We start from the raw sequence: 20298 nt of genomic DNA on the forward strand, positions 1-20298 counted from the left end.
TTTAACAGGTGTTCTTAAAAATGGATTGCTCCAAGATAGGAGCATCTGTGGAAATGGATATTCATCTGACCTAAAGGCTTCTTTGGGGAGTCAGCAATATCAACGTATTTTATAATTTCTAAAACATGTTTTAAATACACCAGGGTGTATTTTGTATATTTACACCTAATGCAAATTACCTCACAGGTGTCATGTTTTGAAGAACAATTTCCTCCCTTGGAAATGACTGGGAGAGGAAACACATTTTACTACCTTCTTCCTGCAGTATATACTTTTGGGAAGATTTGAACCGCATAAAAATATTTCTTTAGTTTATTTTTCCTTTTTAATTGCATTAAGTAGTGATCACAAAATATTTCTTAAAGGAAATTACTGCATAAAATTACTACAACAAAAATAATTGAAGTAGGGTTTGGAGACAGCAGAGGTGACATCCACCCTTCCTTAAGACAAAAGATGTGGACTTCATTATTAAAGCTGCTCTTAAACATTCAGGATAAGGTAACTCTTATTAAATAATTCTTATAAGAGTTATTTAATACAATTTATTTATAATAAAAAAGAACTCTTATTAGCTTTTTATTTTAGGATTTTTCCATCTGTGGGTTCTCATAAAGAGGCATATTGGGGAAAAAGGTGTTGTGCCCTTGAGATAATCCTCCCTATTTTACTTGTTATTTGGATAATCTTTCTTTTCTGAACTTTATCTAGGATCAGATGTTATGATTTTCTAATTACAGCATCACTAAGTACTTAATGACATTCTCTTCAAGGAGGTTTACATCGTTCTGTCATATTTCTAAAATGAAACAGAGCACTGCACATTCTTCCTCAGAATGTAGAATCAAGTTCTGTACTTTGTATAACCTTTGAAAGTTGCATTTATTTTGTACAGAAAAGCCAAGGATTTTTTCATGCTAAAATGCATATTTTTTCAATACCTGTTTCAATAATAAAGTTCCTTAAGAGAAGATACATTGTATGAAGAACTCCTGGGTGTGTTTGTACATCCAGTGCCTACTGCCCTGTGGAGAGTTTATGCTTTTGCCTGTCTTTGTTCATTTCCTCTTCTTTTAAAACAAAGGTGGAAAATATTGGGATAAAATTGAAGACCAATTATTTTTTCATCCTCATTTCCTCTTTAGTACATAGGCTGCCTCCTGAATAAGGAAGATTGTTTGTGGCAAAGGAAGCTGTAGTGATTAAAAACTCAAAAACACCACATCTGCAGAAAATGCCTTGGTTTTAATTATTGCCGACTCATTTAAACTTTGTTTCCTCTCTCCCGCTTCCTTTTCCACTTCAATGTGCAAGGCAAAACGTAAAACTCCAAAATGATGAAACTAAGAAACATCTCCACCTGAATATTGCGTTTCAGAACCACTGGTGAAAGTTGGAACAAGTTCTGACGTGTCTGACTGGGTACAGAGCGCTGGGCTTTGCACAGGTCAGACGTGGGACTGAAATTCTCTTTTTTCATCTCACAGGACACTTCTGTACCTCACAGAACAGTGACTAGGAGTGGCTCTAAGCAGGATTTGGTAGTGTGTGTAATAATCCTGCCCAGTTCCTCTCAACGTGAGCATAACTCTGAATTTACTGAATGTGCTCGTTGGATTTTTATTTCCAGGGCGCTGTGACCTGGAGAACCTCAGAGTTCTTTCCACTATTGTTATTTGTACTGTTCTAGTTGTATCATAATCCTGTTGTTCTGGCTTTGTAGTTCTCTAACTCCTGAAGATCTTTTCAATGCAGTGGCATAAAGAACATGTCTGTGACATTCATTCTGATAATGTTATTTAGGTACAATTCATTAACTCCACTTCCAATTGTGTGAAGTGGTGGAGTTATTACAGAAGAGATTCAGGTGCCTGAATACAGACCAATAATGCCATTTTTACTCCTGTTTGAGACTATCTAGACAAGACTGTCAGAGAGTGGAGGCTTTTGGTGAAGCAGTAGATGACAGTGACTAGAAGTGGCTCTGAGCAGGATTTGGTAGTGTGTGTAATAATCCTGCCCAGTTCCTCTGAACATGAGCATAACTCTGAATTTACTGAATGTGCTCGTTGGATTTTTATTTCCAGGGTGCTGTGACCTGGAGAACCTCAGAGTTCTTTTCACTGTTGTTATTTGTACTGCTTTAGTTTTATCATAATCCTGTTGTTCTGGCTTTATAACTCCTGAAGATCTTTTCAATGCAGTGGCATAAAGAACATGTCTGTGACATTCATTCTGATAATGTTATTTAGGTACAATTCATTAACTCTGCTCCTAATTGTGTGAAGTGGCAGAGTTATGACAGAAGAGAGATTCTGGTGCTTAAATACAGACCAATAATGCCATTTTTACTCCTGTCTGAGACCATCTAGACAGAACTGGCAGATGCTGGAGGCTTTTGGTGGAGCAGTAGGTGAAGCAGCACTGTAGGGCCACAAGCTGATCCTGTATTTGGCCACTTCTTCCCACAGAGCTCATTTTATGCCATTTTTGTTTTTAAAATTTACTTGTGTTGCCTTTCAGTGTAGGTATTTGTTGGTACTTAAGATAAATCCCCTATTTTGTGCTTTTACTGTTCTTCCTATTTCTGTTTCTTGCTGCTATAAAGGATAAATTCTTTTATATTTTTTCCAGAGACACCAATGCTGATTGCAATTAAATAAAAAGCTAAAGAGCTCTAAGTTACCTTTAATACATTAAAAAAGTAATTATCTGTCTAGAAAGAAAATTATCTTATTGCTGTGGTAGCAGAAAGGATTTTCTGTCCTGATGAGAATTTTGCTTTTTCCTGAACTGCCACTGTCCTTTGCTATGAGCCAGAAATTTCTGTTATTCATTGTTCATGGTACAGCTCCCTGTACAAATAATATTAATATATTAATATTAAAATATAATAGATTTATTAATTATGCTAGTAATATTAACATTAATATTACATTTCAACAAGTTTCCAATTGGAATAAGAAGTCTATTGCATTTATTGTATATATTGAATAGTTTAATCTAGGTACAGGTATGTGCCACACTCCAGCATATGTAATAATAAAAACAAACTTGTCTAATTAGATCAGAAATTAAAACTTGGATGAACTCTGTTTTTGCATAGAAACAGATACTCAAAATACTAAAAAGGATATTTGTACTGCAGAGTTTCTTGGAAGGAATGGGTGTAATATAGGCCAGAAAGATTTTTATCAAAGTATTTTAAATGTTATGAGAGAAGTAACAGTGAAAAACTTTTCGCTTCAATTTGAAAGCTCTAAGGAAATACTCAGTGAATATAAAACCTCTATGAGGCATGGAGGAAATGGAACCAGTGTGCTGTTGCTTGTGCTGCCACACCTTACACAGGGGAGCTGGAGGAAGCTGTTTGTGCTCGAAATAATCTGATTTTCATTGTGTGAAAGAAGCTGGTTACATGAGCTGGGCTTTGCAGATGCTGAACCAAAGGCTCAGCGTGGTGGTGTTTATCTTGCTGGCACAAGTCAAAAATCCCAGTCACGTGTCAGAGTGCCATTGGGAGGGAATGGCACAGCTGAAGTGCGCAAGGGTGGGGGATTTGCTGGGCTGAGGATCTAGAAATAAACTTGATTGCACCGTGGCAATTTTCACATTTGTCTGTAAAACAAACTTCTTAAATGATGATAAAAGTGGCTTTGAGTGGTGCTGATTCTACAAATGAGACGAAAGCAGCTCTTAGGGCAGAGGGGAGTGCAAACACAGCACTTCCTACAGCAGTTAACTTTGGTAATGAGCTTGCAGCTACTTTCCTGTTGTGTTGCAAGGTTACATTTCCAAAGATTGTGCTCGAAATTATAGCTAAATTCAATGTAACCCATTGATTTTTCTCACTGCAATACCAGTAATTCCTAAATAACGACTTTATTTGATGAGGATTTTTTCCTCATCAATTTTTTTTTCAGTTCCAAAAGGCTCAAAGCATTTTAAGACCTACACTACAGTAAGTACAGAACCAGCATTGTGAGCCAAAATTCAGAGAAGTAAACTGGAGCATGCAATGGAATTATATGTGAGGCTAGATAGAAGAAGGAGGGAATTTTGGCTAAGACTTGAAGTCAAACTCTAGAAATTACAAACAGTGATGTATAATCCAGAAAAGAGCTGTCAGGATCCAATTTAATGGCACTTCTGCTGTCTACCCTCACCTCTCCTCGTGTGTGTACAGATAATTGACCAAACCTGTTCAGTTTTCCCTTCAAGTGGGAGGAGTTGGGATTTGAACCAGTTGTTCTTAGGACTCCAGGGAATTACAGTCCTTTAGCTGAGCACCTGGATTCAGCATTTGCTTTAGTTTGCTTAAATTACCAACAGCATTTATGAAATTATCAGTCTGCTCAGAAATGAATATAAAAATGTGAAACACTGTCCTCTGCTTCTAATTTAAATTTCAAGCTGCCAGGAAAGAGATGACTGCACTTCCAACTTGGCTGTAATTGAGAACCACATTTTCAGAAAAACAAATTTGAAATTCTCCTTTTTAATCTCTCACCTTTTCAAAGCTCTTGTGTTCTGTATCTGTTCAGCTTCACTGTGACTCTTTAAATAAAGAAACTAAGTTTCCATCTTGTGCTGTTATAGAATAGCTTGAGATATAAAATAAAGGTAATTTTCCCTTTTACCTTTTATGCAGAGTTTTGTAAAGTGTCTTTGAAAGTTAGAAAAACCTAGGATATGTAAGAGAAGGCTAAGGAGGGCTTGATTAATGAATACTAGAAAGAATTTTGTTTTTAAATAAAAAGCATCCTTGCAGCACAGGATAGACCTACATCTGACATGACTTCTGAAGTTTTTTATCTCTGTGATGTGCTGTAAAAAACATCTCTACGAACTCTTCCAATTGATATTCAGTTTTAAAGAATTTTAGGTTAACCTTCTGAAAATATCTTAGTATTACTTAGCTGTAATGTGAGGGTTAAGTTAGGATGAGGACTGAAGTTTTCCGCAGTAATTTGTTGTTGTCATTGAGGAAACATTTCCTAGTTCAGAGACATTCTGGTTTATTCTTCTGGGATAAGCAAATAACATTTTCTTTTTCTCCATGCTTATTATTTTGATTGTATTTAATCATATTCTAAATTGTGATGTTTCATTGCCAACAGTCCCCCAGCAAGATCTTCTCATGGTGTTTTTGTTCCCACATCAAAAGTATTCACAACTGCACATGCAGAGCTCTGGCCTGGCTGCTCACATCCCTCTGCAGTTTAAAGCTCTGCAAACAGAGATACCTGGAAGATTTATCAATGCTTAGGGTGGAAAATAAACCAAGGGATTTTCCCACCTGTTCTTGAACAGAATTTATCACAATTCAGTGTTCAGAAACACTGAAACCCTGTGGTGCTAGTTCTCAGTGGACAAACACATCCTCAGTGGGAAGCACCTGAAAAATCAGGAAGAGCAATGAAGAGTTACAGTAGTTGGGAGTTCAGTAGTTGGTATAAAACATTTATACTTTGCATAAATAATTATGTTCTGTGGTACCCTGGAGGTTTTGTGTAGACTGTGGATTTCAGGAGGAGCAAACAGCAGAGTTCTGTCCAGTCACACTCCTGGGGTTCTCCTCAGCTTGTTCCTTCTCTAATCAGAGATTTGTGAACAGTTCAGTGTTTCCATCAAATTGCTTTAATAGGTGTCTGTGCAGATACAGGCAATATGTGATGCTGCTCATATTCTTTGATACATATTGGAAGCTTTCTGGTCACTTACTGGCATAATAATATTAAAATTCATATTTAACCTGTATAGCTACAGAAGAGTTTTAGATAAGGAGATATTGCTCAAATGGGTGTGCAGTACTTCAGTGACCAAATCAAAATTAGGTGTCTCCATTGTTCTGCCATGAACAAAACAATCAGAATATGAAGGGGATTTTGCTTATTTTATATTAATTAAAAGTAATAGGGGGTATTATGGGTTATGGGACTGTTGGCAGGATAGTCTGATGTTACTCAAGTTCCAATTTTCATTTGCTGGAGTAACTTTTGGTTGAAATTTTGCATTCTAGATGTCTGCCTATGGAAAATTTCATTTGAAAATTTCAACCACAATGATTCCAATATTCCCAAAAATGAGGTTATTGTAAAGATACTCCTCAGTGTTTCCTAGAGACCTTTAAAATCTGTAACTATTTAACATTTGAACAGAGCAACTGTACCATATTACCTTATGAACCTAGAAGGGGGCTGGCAAGGACTATGTAGATAATCTTAATTCCTGCAGTTGCCACGTTCTGAATGTTTGTTTTGTGATACTGTTTTGTTGCCACGTGGGTGTACAGAGTTTAACCAAAGGGATTTGTGTAATTCTGCTTTAGATTATTGGTTGCCAAGTCAGAAGAGAGCCACTGGACTCCACTGAACGATACACTCGCTGGATCAATAACCTCAGCCAGGAACAGCTCCTTACACAGGTATCTCTGCTCCAGCTGGGTCTGAAATTACAGAAAAATAGTAAAATAGCTTTATTTGGATGGACTTTTTTCAGTCCATCAGTTGATAGTTTATTAAGGTGATCAGATTTAAACATAGTTTGTTCAAGAGAAGCCAAGGTTGTGGTGCAGGTGATCATTACAGAGCAATGACCTCACCCTGAGTGAGAATGAACTTTCAGGTTTGGAGTGAGCCTCACATGTCTCACTGCTGCCTGTGTTAGCTATATATGCTTTCATGTTCTAAAATTATGGTTTTCTGTTCAAAAAGTGGATTTAAATGCAAAAGGGAAAGAAAAATTCTTTCTTGAGAATGGTTCTTCTCCCACCCAAGGTACTGACCACTCCTGTATCTGTTTAAGTTTTGCTTGAGATCATTTTAAAGCAGCAGTTCTTCAGGCATTAAACATTGGGCTCATTATACATTGTTTGTAAGTGAGATGCATCTTGTGCAACTGAAGATGACAGTTTTTGGCATAAAGAACAGTTGTTTCATTAGGCAGGAGGCCAATGCTGAACTAAAATAGAGACTAAAAGAGACTTTGGCAAAAACAAGTTAAGCTGTGGAAGAAATCAATCCAGCTTGTGGAGGAATGTTGTACAGAATATAAGAAATCTAATGGATGGTTTGCAGAAAACATCCCAGCCGGCTTTGAGATCCAAGTATTTGGGCTTGGGTTTTGGGATGCTGTGTTAGAAAGACATTTGGTTTTGATTTCCTTGAATTTAAGTGGTTGAAAAGATTAACATATCCTTATTTGTTAGACTTCATTATAAACTCCATTATGTTCCCCTAACTCCAAAAAAACACTGACAGGCCCTGCTATGGTCATTGTAACACAAGGAGTAATCTACAGACCTGGTTTCAAAATCACCAGTGGTATTACAGCTCCCTGTAATTCACCAAGGCAAGTAATTACAGAAAAAGTTACCCAAGGACTATTTGGATTTGCCTGTGAGTGTGGCATTAGAAAAAAATATGGATTTAAACCAATGTGTGTATCTGACAGCATCTGGATCACTGTTCTGGTGAAAAGAAATAAAAGCTTGAGGATGTAAAAGCTTGTCCTACACAATCTGAAGTGTTTCAGCTAAATGGCCACTTGATCTTTGATGAATTGAGTGGAAAATTAAAACAAATATTCTGATTGTGAGATTATGCAAAAAAAACCCCAAAACCAAAACCTTCATTTTAAATAAGATGGGAATCAATGTGTTCTGGAAGAGATTATTTAATATTACTTCCAACAGTAGGATGCAAATATGATGACCTGGGAAGTTCTTTGCAATCTTACATGTTACTAATACCTCTTAAAGCCTTAATAAATGCATTGTTTTTACATATAATTTAGAATCACTCCATTTACAGGTAGATTAGCAGTTTTGGATCAAACATTGTGTTTGGAACCAGCAGAACTTGTGGTATTTAATGAGTTTAACAAGATGAGCTTTATAGATTGACACTATTTGTGTGTTCCTCATTATTTTATCATGCTACATGTTCTCCACTAAGTTGAATGCAGAAACAGAAGTTCCTCAAAGACAGTAGATTTCTGAGAATTCCATGAGTGTCTGAAGTTTTGGAGAAATTGTGCTGCACCAGCTCCAACTCACGTGTTCTTAAGCACCACAGGCTCCCCTTGGAAGGAGATTTTAGATGCCCAATTATCAAACTTCAGCTGTGACATGAGCCTGGGGCACGTTGGCTTTTCCAACTTTGGAGCTAAAAGAGCTGCTTGGTTTCTGTGAACATGTGGCACTTCTGCTTTTGTAATCTTCTGATTAGAAATTTACATAGGGGGATAATTATTTTGCTTTTTCTTACTTAAAGCAGTGTGGGACAGAGGAGGAATTGGGAGTAAAAGCCATTTCAGCTGTACTCCTATAATTTAATCAGGGTATGAATCAATTATCTAAGGTCCCACTCATCTATCCATATCATATGCTTTATTTTGTGTGTATGTGGTTTTTCTTAACTCTCTTCAGTACATAAACCCCAAAAAATCTATAATGATGGACCTGTGCTAATGGATTTGCAGGATCTCTGAGAGGAGCAGTACTTGAGGGAATTGAGGAAAATTTGCTTTAATTTACAGCACATTGTAAATTAAATAAATCTGCAGCAGATTCCTGTAGTGAAAGCACATTTAGCTTTTTTTTAGCTCTCTCTGTACTCAGTGCCCAGCTCTTTCCAGTCACTTCTGCTGCATTTTCACACCATGCACATGCAGATTATTTGTACTGGGAATGGGGAAACCAAGGGACCAATTCCAAAAGGAAAAAGAGCCAATTGTCAAGATCATGTTGTTTATCAAAATGTTTATGTTATTGATCAAATAATTTCCTGTGGCCCTGGATTGCTCTGCTGGGCAGTGCCCAGAGCCAGGTTTGGGAGTTGTGGTTGGAGGCAGATATTTTGGGAAGTGTCTTCAGACACCTCTGTGCTGGATGCTGGGTTTTTTGTTTTGTTTTGTTTTGTTTTTTTGCTTGAGTCAATACCAGATTTTTGAATCAAATGTCCATCCCTGGTCCTCATGCTGAGAAGATCTTTCAATATAAAATGCTGCCAGCATTTTAACTTTTCCCTTAGCCCTGGCCTCTTGATGCTTACTATGGGATTAAATGTTTCTCTAAACAATTATACTGTAACATTCCAAAGATACTTGATGGTATGCGTGAAATTTCAGAATATATACCCCAGAGAGTGTGGTGGGAGTGAGAGAGTACAAAGAGAGCATGATGATAAAGAACTACTATTTAAAAGATCAATATTTGCTTCTTGAATGTTATCTTTTGCATAAATGACAGGTGAGCAAACCACACTTTTATGGGTATGCTGGTATAAACCTGAAATACATGTGTTCTGGAAGACTTGCTCTTTCTGGTCAAGAGTAAAAAAAACAAATAAAAATGGATAATTGTAACTGTTCAGTAAGTGACAGGTACAGGAAGAAAATGAGCAAACAAATTAAGAGAACTGGCTGTTTTGATGTTGAAGTAAGTGGAAAAAAATGTAGATTAAAACTAATCCAGTGGGATATCTGAGTCCAAATTGTGCTTGTAAATGTGCCTGAGGTTTGATCGTGCAGCCCTTCTTTTACACTGGAAATGTTTACTGGGCTGTGTAAGTGAAAAGTTCTGAATGGTTTTAAGGTTGGATTAATTGCACAAATATTTATGCAAGTCATTTTTAAGGACTGTAAGTAAAAGAGCTGAGTTCATGGCCACATCTGTTAAATCACTGCTTTGGGTTAGTTTGGTCTCTCAGCCTGTGAAGTATTCTGTTCAGCCTGAAGCACAATCCCACCTCAGCTACCATTTTTCCTCCTCAAGGACAAGACATTTCCAGCCCTTCACGTGGTTTTTGATTTAGGAAGCAGGCAGCAAGCTCAGAGTGACTCCTGAGGAGCCTCCTGCCACAAGGAAAGGCCTGTGCGTGATAAGGCTGGACTGGAGATTAATAACTCATTAGATAAATAACTGTCTGAAAAAGCCTCAGTGACTCTGGATGACTGTGTCTGTATGACTTCCTGATACATGCTGGACTCTGAAGGTTATCTTGGAGCTCCTGGTGTTGGATAAATCTGGAAATTGTCACAGGTGATTTGTGGTTCTCAGCAATAATCTCTGCCAACCACCTGGAAGAAGAGCAATAATTAACATTTCATACCACACGTCTCTGTGCTCTAAAAGATGCCTGTTACGTTTCACTGACAGCTTTAAAAACTGTGTTTTTCTACTTACTAAGTCATCCTTTATTTGAGTTTAATTAATATTTTAATTTATTAAAGATTCATGCTACAGATCAGCATTTACTACAGATGCTCCATTTGGAAATAGTCCCAGCATTGTGGTGGAGTTAGACTGTGCAGCTTATTTTAAAGGCAAGAAGGACCTGAGAGCATGGCTGGACTTTTCTTTCCATCAGTTCAGTGCATTCAATATTCCATTTTCATCATGTGGCTCAATAGGGAACTTCTCAATGGTCAAAAGCTGGTAGGAGTCGATTGCAAGTAGGATGAATTTTCCAGGTGTACCAGGGATTGAATATCTCTGGCTTACAGCAGCTGTTTTTTGTCTACCTGCAGACAAAAAATTCCACTTTATTAATGCTTGGGTTGGCTGTCCATGTGTCACAACTGAAATAATAATCAAGGCAGCAATCTGACAGTGGATGTATGCAATGCCTGTTGTCTGGTTATGTTAGTAAAGGCAAAAACTGGCCAGAGGGAAAGGCTTTCTTACTTAAGAATGAATAAAACATGAAAAGGCTGATTGAAATCTCCTCCCCCCTCCCCCTCCCTCCCTCCCCCCATCTTTGCCACTATTAATGGCTCACTTGTGTTTGTTGTCTTTCAATAAAAAGATACTCAACACTTCCTCGGGATTTTTTTTGATCACTGTTTCCTCTTCCTTGACCCATATTATTTAAAAATGTGGCATTAATAGTGAACTGATGTTTTTCTGCTGAGTGAAACTGCCAAAGTTGCTGGTTATTACAGCAGATTCCAGCAGTAATCTGGAATGGGTATTTGTATGGGATTGAGCCTGTACCATATTAAAAAAAAAACCCAACTGGCTGCTTCCTTTTGTGGTTGGTTGATCCTTGTTCTCCTCTGGAGGAGAATGAACCAAAGTTTCACAAGCTTGACAGTGTTTATATTTACATGTGAAAATACATGTCAAAGGGTTCATGGAATTCTAGAAAGTTTAATGAGAAGTGGCTTAGCCACATCTGTGAACTCAAAGCACAATTAGAACTTCCCAGTGAGGCTTTATGAAAAGGCAGCTCAGGGTCACATATTTTGAACTTAGAAACAGGTTTGCTGGAATTCAGAAATGTATACAGCTTGTGCTTTGTGTGTGTGCAGTTTTGCATGAGTTTAAAGGTGTCCCATAGGGAAAGGAGTGTTAAATAACTCGTATTTTTCCTCTTCATATCTTGCCTGATAATTTGCATGGTTAAACAAGGCTGGAATGTGGCTCATAATACATGATAATGTTAAAATGGAACAGAAATATTGTAATATGGTATAAAAGGGACTTGAGATTACAATAAGTTTGACTTTATTCCAAAATGTTCTTGATGAATGCAGCATTACAGCATGACGGATTCTTGTATGGCAGAAAAAGCCTGATATGACTTTGATGGACATAGAAATGAAACTGGTAGGAAACAGTTATTTCTGTGTGAGCTATAATTTTTTCCAGCTGATGATATTTTCTTGTATTTTTAGTAATTAATGATACCAATAAAGAATGCAGCAGATTTGCATCCTAAATGCCATTTTTATAGATATTTGATGTAGGAGATGGACAGGTAATGCCAAGTGTAAAGGGAAACTGTCCAGGACTGAATTTTCAGAAATGCATAATTTGCCTTCCAAGTTAATATTGACATGTATGTCTCCTCAATACTCTTGAAAATTACTTTGAAAAATAGGGCAAGATGTTAAAATAATTGAAGACAATTTGTTGATTTACTGCTGAGTTAAGGACATGGATGGAACTAACTAATAACTTCCAGTTTCTGAGTGCTCCACTTAACTCTTGTTTGATCTGCCATATTTATCCTGTTGATGTGCTTGTGCTGACTTCCAAATAAACAATCCTTAAGCTTCTCTTTGAGCTTCAATATCATTGCCTTTTACAGTTTAAGGAACTATAGTTTTTCCTCTTTTTGAGGGACAAAATCCAGTCTTTATTTTAAAGTAATAGATAGGATATTGAAGTAGCCCTAACTTTTTTTCCTTTCAGAACAAAAAGCCCACTCTAAACAGACATTTCCAGCTCAGTGATGTTTATTTTTCAGTTAGTAGTCCATATGTGAGATCACAGAGCTGATACCCCCTTCACTTCTGTAATTTGCTGTCTTTGAATTTGAAAATCAAACTGCTGATTCCAAAAAGAAGAGAAATATTTTTACTGTGGCTTCTACTGTAATAAAAATTACGAATTTCAAACATATTTTATCTGCAGTGCAACTCCCTCTTCTAGCCTTAGACATAGGAAAAAATATTTCTCTTTGGTAACTGCGCACTGAACAGCTTTTCACTGTTTTAAAAATTGTGTATGAGCATGAGTTAAGCTCATTCTATTTGATCTGTCACACTCAAGATTTTGTTCCTTAATACTTTTTTATACTGACTTCACCCTGCCATGTTTGACATTTGTCTCCATGGTAGTTGTTGCTTTTCTGATTTTTTAACTGCTTAAGGAAGCTGAGTTTTAAAATATTTACATCCACCATATCCTCTCGCAAGTATTAACAATATATGTTATACTGTTGTGTTTGAATTTATATTTTTCCTTTCTGTGTTGTAGAAAAGCCAGATTCATTGTCCAATCTGACAGCTTTGGAGTATAAGAATCCAGATTTAATGAGTAATTCAGTTTTTATGTATTTTTTTTCCTTAGTATCTGTGTGACAAACAAGACATGGGATTTTTATTCTGCTTTTACAGTCTTGGCCAAATGGATTGTGATTAGAATTTCTTGACCTAAAATCGTGCAAATAAATTACAGCGAGCTTTTCAGTGCATTAGCTTGGATCAACGTAGCTGTGAACAGCATGTCCTTTTTCATAAAAAATGGATATTTTCTGTGCACTTATGGCAATTTCATCATCCTAAATGTGAGTAGCATATCCAGTTCCACTGATGCCTTAAAGAACCTCAAAATGAAACAGCAAATATCAATATAGGAGGTAGAATAAAGGCTGGTCTTTATTGGAGGCCTCCAAAGGGCAGATTTGGAAAATGCCTACCCCTGCACAGGGTGAATACAGTTTGAGAAGTTCAGCAAACCAACATAACTGACAGAAATCCCCAATTACAGACATAAGTGGTGAGGTAATTAAACCCTTTTCTGAGTCCTCCCCACTTTAGATAGGAACTAAACTCTATTTATGAAAATGTGTCCCCAAGAGCTGGCTCCAACTTTGGCTCAAGCGAGGAAAGGGGCCTTGGACACCCACCTTGGAGCCTCTGGAATGGATTTTATCTTTCTGCCTGTCAGGGAAGGGAACAGTATTGGGACTAGCTGCAATAATAGGCTACAGAGCTACAAATATATATGCAAAGAATATAGAGAATATATAAAAGCAAATGCTGCAGGTAAACAGAGTAGGAGGATTTAGGAGTTGCTGGAAACTACTTTGATATCTTCAGAGCTACTGAAACAGAAAAAGCAGATGTTACAAGGCTTCTTTTTATTAGACTAACTTGGTACCATTCATTTGGTTCACAACAACACCATTCATGGTGTTGAGTTTAGTGGAGTGGATCTGAATCATGCCTGTCAACATAAAAGATAGGTGTTCAGAAAGTTTGTATAGTAAAAGGAATTCTTATTTTCAGGTGTGTAATTCCAGAGAATGCCAAGAGGTCTGTATTTATTTTGGATAATTCTTTGCATACCTATACTGTAATAATGTCAGAATGAAATAAATATAATCATGAATGTATGATTCTCAGGGTCATGATTATTTGATGAAGTAGAAAAGATAAATGGCAGAAACAGCTTGCTGTCTAGTGAATAGCTCAAACTGTACTTAAAATAATGTTTTGATATTTATAGCTTTGGAGAATTTATCTAGCCACAAAAGACAAAATAAGTGTGTTGTCAATAATGCAGCTTAAGCTTGCTTTTTTCCCTTTTTTTCCCTTTTTTTCCCTTTTTTTCCCTTTTTTGGGGGGGGATGGGTTGATTTTTGGCATTTTTTTTATTTTTTTACATCAGACTGCACATATTATACAAATGCTTCTGCCTCTGGTTTGATTTGTCTCATCTAGTGTACCCATTTTTAAGCCCATTTGCTGTTTTAAAAGCTAAAAAACCAGGGTCCAAGTTTGTGTTTAATATCACCTAATAGTTTCCGTGACAATTGAAATTTATTTTGAGCATGCATTCCAGACTTTTATTTTTCTGAAACCCATTGGTTTGACACTGGGATTTTGGGGACTTTGGGATTGTATGGGCAGATCTTACACTCTCTACTCATATACTCTGTATTTTCTTTGGTGTGCTTTGTTGTTTTGTTTCATTTTTGCCATGTTCTTCCATTGCAACTTTTGGAATTGGTTGTTCTGGCTGTTACAGCACTCAACAGCTTTCACTTTCTCACTTCATTCTTGGTTTCATCTCTTCCCCCATACAATTTTGTCTTCCCCTGATGCTTCACAAAAGAGCCACAAGTTGACCACATCCTTAACTGTCCATTCATTTTGCAAGGAGCAGATTGCTTAGTAGTTTTTAATGAAGAAATTGGAATGTAACCACCCATAAGAAAGTAGCAGAGGAAGAGTCATCTTAATATTCTGACTGTAAAACACTGGAGAAAACAGTTCTGTGTTCATGAAATCCTCTCTCTCCATCAAGCCTCAGAGGAAGGAGGTAAATTGGTCACCAGGTTGGCAATTGCATTTCAAAGGGTTTTAATGTTTCTGAGAGAAGCCAGACTGTCCATGTGCTCACACACTTTTACACACTTCACTTGGAGCACTGCCAGGCCAGCAAGGTGATACTGAGCCCAGGCGAGCAAGAAGCAAATGAACTGTCACAGCGTTTACAGCTGGGAAACTGCAGGGAAATCTCAGCTCTGTTATCACAGGAGCCAGAAGGAGAGATAAAGGAGTCGTTTTAGTGTAGACACTAAAAGAGGCATGTTTAGCATTATGTTCTCGGTGTTCTGTTCCTTCTGTGCATTTCCTGAGCTGAAGAAGAAAAGATTTTTTTTTTTCCTAGTGTTGTCCTAAATGCAGCCAACAGTCAATCTCTGCTTTGTGCAGGAGTCAGTTGAGAAAACTTTATCACGTTGTCTTCTGGCCTGGAAAAGTGTCTGAGAATTACACTGGCAAGGACTGCCTGCTCTTGTGATTTGTTCTTTAATTATTTCTCCTTCCATTCTTCTGCTTCTCCTGCTCATGGAGAGCCCCACTGCTAATGAGGGCTGCAGACAGGCTGATGTGCATCTCCCTTTTTCCTTTCTCCTCTCCCTTTTCAGCCAGGCCTAGTGACCATCTAAAATTGTAGCGTGGCCATGACCCTGGAGTTTTAGCCATAGCTTTCATACTGGCACTCTTCTACTTTTAATAAATAAATAATTCTGTGATTGTGAAATGAGAATAAATTAGAAACTGCTCCATTCAAATGTTTGACAGTCTTAGAAGCCCTGGTGGCTCACTTTAAAGAGCAGGGAAGTGGAGGTTTCAAGTAGCAGTGCTGCTAAGCTGTCCTCAAATGTGTTTCTTGTCTGAACTGAAATTCAAGTCATGCTGAATGAGTCCATTGGCACATCTGCATCCTCACTTTTTTAGGGCTGGGATATTTGAGGTTTGTTGTACTTGGCATGAATCAAGCAGTCAGAACTAACCTTTCATGGAGCTTGCTACCTCCACCAGTGGGCTGGTGCTCCATTTCTCTCCAATATTTGAAAATCACGTATTATTCAACTGCCATTTATTTGGCCACCTGACTTCAGAAAGGAATAACCAGCACCATCAGCTTTTCCTACGCACCCTGAATTCCATTTTAGTGGCATCTTTCAGAGGAATGCAAATCTTAAACCTAGGAGCCAAACTTCAAAAAGAAAAAGAAGAAAAACACAAACCCAACAGAGCCTTTGGAGTCAGTAGGAGAGATTTTTTTGTGTGTGTCATACAATTATTCATAGCTGTGCAGAGCAGATGTTGACAATTAGGAGAGAACAGAGGCTGGTCTGTGGTCTGTGGTTCACGTGGGTAGATGAAGGCTCGAGGCTGCAGCGATTTCCTGTCAGCGCGAGCAGGTCCTGGGGGCTGCAGCCCAGTCCAAGTGTACAAAGTCACTTTTGTTGGCCTTGGTTCTGTCCCTGGGCTGAAAGAATAATGGTGCTAGAAGGCTCAGTGTTCTGCTCTGAGAGATCTATGTCCATTGATACAAAATTATGGGTTGAAAACTTTTCATGGATTTTGTTTCTTCGCTAGATGTTTGCCTCCTCCTTTCAGAAAGCGCAGAACAGCTGATCCTTTCATTTACTGCAGTAATTGCCACTGTGTCATGTCACATTTTAATCCTTTTAGCTTGAACCATATTTACAGCACAGTCCCTCCTAAATTTGATTGTATTTTTACACAGTAACTTACATGGAAGCAATTTCCTGCAAATTACACTTGATGAAGTGTTATCCTTTTTCCTTCAGAGCCATTTTCTGTAAAATTCTGATGGTTGCAGGTGATCTGGGGCACCTCTGCTGTTGTCAGCACTGCTTGGCATGCTTGTGTAAATAGGAATTTCCTAATAGTTAAAGGAATTTTTACTGTAGCTCATTTTGTCTCTTACCTGAATGGGCTTGTTGAAGTACTGATGGTATTGATGCCATATTCAATGAATTCCCATTTTCCTCTTTGCTGCTAGAGCTGTATAAATAATCATATATTAGTGATGGAAAATTAGAAATATTTTTGTCTGCAAAGTACTTCTGATTTCTAGTTTGGCAGGTGCAGGCAGTGATGGAGAAATCATCCCTGGTCCTTTGGGAGGCCATGTCAGAGGAGAATGAATAAAACCAGCTTAGTGGAAGGAGAGGAAACTTTGTGGACCTGGCTGCTATTCAGGATCAGAGAGATGGTTTGTAGAATTTGAAACAAACAAACAAAAACAAATTTCTGGTGCTCTGCCATATATTAAATTCACTCTTTCATGGCTTTTACAGCCGTGGAATGTGAGCACGTTAGTGTCAAGTTGCAGTGATTGGGTCTGTCATCCTGCTGCTTTGTACAATGCAGGATGCCATTGAACACAAATAGAGCATTGATAAAATGACAAAAGCAAAGCATAAAAATATTTCTTAAATGGCTGCAACAGTTTCTGTAGTAAATACATGTTTTGTTATTGAGGAACAAGAAATTATTTTCTGTCTGACAGGACAGCATGCATTTCACTGCTGCCTGAGAACTGGGTCTCTGTGATAAGAATCTCACTCAAAGCTTGGGTTGCTTGGGCTTCTTTTTTTTTTTTTTTCATCAAGGAGGTAACATGAATAATTTTAGAATAAAGAGGAAGGAAGAAATTACATGCCTCAGTAGCAAGCATGTGTTCTCTGCTACTTTAGTTTCAAGTTCTGTATTGAGGAGAGGTGAAGTCCAAAATCTCCTTTTATAGCAGGATACCAGGTGCAAGCAGCCAGACATAGAACTTAATTCAACTTTCTCTTTGGTGAAAATTATAACACAGCTTCAGCCCTGATGGCAAACTACCACTGCTGTGGCAGGGCTTGTGCTAATTTGGTCGGAATAATAAATAAGCATTGCTCACAGATATAAATTTTTAGTGTGAAAGATGCCAATGCATCCAGGCTGGAAGTCCTGGTGAAGGAGAACTCTTGGAACAGCCCCAGCCAGGACACTCTGAGCCCTCTAAAGTCAGGACAATTAAGGATTGGTAATTGTGAGTTGCTGTAAGAACCTAAAGCTGCCTGTGGCAGACCACATACCCAGAATGGGTCATGCCAAGGAATTTATTTACCTCCAAATTACCTGAAAACTGGGGATCAATACCCAAATATTTGCTGACCAAGTCAGAGTCTTTCCAAAATTACATAGAATTCCAAGCTGAAGAGTTGTTTTGCAGGAAGGAGCCTGATGTTGTGTCCCCTCCCTGTGACACTGGACTTATTGTTGCTGTCTGTAGAACTTTAGATGAATAGCCTGAAGTGGAATCTTTTCTCAGTTCTGACCTCTTACCAGAGAGCTCCATCAACACAGCTAATACATTTTACAAGGAAATAAACTTCTTTCTGAAACCAAGCTGTGAAGCTATTGCTTCACATATTCTGAAAGTTGTTTGAATTTCCATTTGGGATTTGATATATTTGGTTAATTTTTTTTCCTTAACTTTGGGGATTGTAGAATGTAGAAATGTCACCACCATCAGCAAACCAAAAATTTTACTGTCTGTTTTTAATGATAATATAAATAACAGGGTTTGGCTTTTTTAACTTCTGTCAAACCCTTTTTAAAAAAAAAAAGTTATTTGGACTCAAATCTGTGACTGTCCATAACCATGTGTGAGCAACTGGCAAAGAGAAGTAACTTTTCTACCTTTTACAAAAAACAGAGCCTTTTTCAGGCATGGTTTTCAGAATTACCTTTTAAAATGTGTTTTAACTCTGCCTGTCTGAATTTGACCTGCTTTACCAAGGAATTGTCTTGCCATGCCCTGTTGGGTAGATGTGTGTTTGTACTGGCATTAAGTGCTGTTAAATATTTGCTCTTATTTCGGGGCTTCTCATTGTCAGGAATTTACTAATAATGAGGGCTCTGGATTTTATGTGTCCCCATATAGGCTGTGTATGCAAATCTTGTGCCATTTATAGTGATTTACTCACCAGCTGGTTTAACTTTGGGCATCTTTTGACCACAACTTTATATTTGTTGCTGTTAATGAATTTTGAAACATTGCATTTAGGAAAAGTGCTTCTTCCTAATGTTTTTGGGCAATGTCACAGGGCTGGCACAAATTCATTTCAAACACACTCATGATAAATGTGTTTTTATTAGCATGAAAATTTAATGCACTTTTTTGTTGTTTTTGAAGAGAAAATAGGTAAATGTTGCTTTCCTATTTTCTATTTGTAATTTATCTTGACAACTACTCCTGTGCTCTGCTGTTAATCTTTCCTCCTTTACCAGGTTTCAAGCCTCCAAATTTGATCTTTTAAGTGTAGGTTTTTATGGAAATTTGTATGTACACAGCTGCTAGAAAATAAGAGACCATGTGCCTGTGGAAAATGACTGATTACCAAATAAGCTTCCCAAACTGAAGTCTGGAAAAACAGGACTTTCCAAGCAGGCTAGAGGTTTATTGGAAAGGAAGAAAGCAAGACCATTTGAGTACTTTGCACAGCTGTTTTAACAGACTTATTTCATCCCTGTGATTCTGTAGAATAATTTGATGCCAAAAGTAACACATAACTTTTTAAAATTTGTTTTGAATCAGTGGCATATATGAAATTAGTTTCATGTGGTCAAAAACTTCTGCATTTTGGAACAAAATTGCCAAAAGTTTAGCTCATCTTGCACTGGTAAAATGCTGCAGCTCAGTGACAGCTACATTTTCTGAATAATGCAGTAAACGTGAGACTTTCCTGATCATAAGTAGGAGGAACAGACACATTTTGCCCTTTCTAACTGCCAGGTTGGGGGTTTTTAAATATTTTCACTAACAATGAGCATAATAAAAATCTTGCTTTAAATTGAAGGGTGCTGCATTTGGATTCTTTTACAAATTAAATACCTGTACTAAGCAAAAATGTAATTTCTTGGGTGTATAGATAAGCAGATGCTGTTTTCATATTTCCATGCCTGTAGATGCCTAGTTCTTGATTTCCACCATCAGAAATGTGTAAGGAATATTTAATAACATCCAGGCTGCAGTGGAGGGGATGAGAGTTCTCCATCCATGTGCTGGGAGATGTCTAATGACAAAGAGAACACATTCTCTAGGTAGAAGTGCAGCAGATGCCAAACATCTGTGAATCATCAGTTCTGGAAGAAATAAGAACCTTTAAGCCTGAATTGAAGAAAGATTTGTTTGTTTGTTTGTCTTAGCACAAAACTGCCTGGTTTAACCCTTTCTCTCCACTGCTAATTGCGGTTATCTACTCTTAGATTAATAAAGAAGGTTATCTTACCCTTAGATTAATAAAAAATTCTTCAGGCTGCTTGTCTCTCTTAAAGCCCTTCAAAATAGATCTCATTAGAAGTCAGTAAAAACAGAATGTCAGTTTAGAAGTCAGATCTTGTTTTGGCTTTGGTAATGTCCCTTGACATTAAGTGCCTGTAAGTGCCTGACCTTCACACCCAGCAACATCA

At 37.6% G+C, this 20298-nt stretch overlaps 1 protein-coding gene across 1 annotated transcript in view; it reads left to right on the top strand.

Annotated features, from left to right (window-relative positions):
* Positions 1-20298, top strand: part of B3GNTL1 (UDP-GlcNAc:betaGal beta-1,3-N-acetylglucosaminyltransferase like 1) — a 98665-nt gene that overhangs the window by 20342 nt on the left and 58025 nt on the right. The window contains exon 5 of the mRNA XM_031060012.1: positions 6332-6427. Within this exon, the coding sequence (XP_030915872.1) occupies positions 6332-6427 (96 nt within the window). The remainder of the gene's footprint in view (positions 1-6331; positions 6428-20298) is intronic.

This window comes from Geospiza fortis, unplaced genomic scaffold (assembly GCF_000277835.1).
Source record: "Geospiza fortis unplaced genomic scaffold, GeoFor_1.0 scaffold244, whole genome shotgun sequence".
NCBI lineage: Eukaryota > Metazoa > Chordata > Aves > Passeriformes > Thraupidae > Geospiza > Geospiza fortis.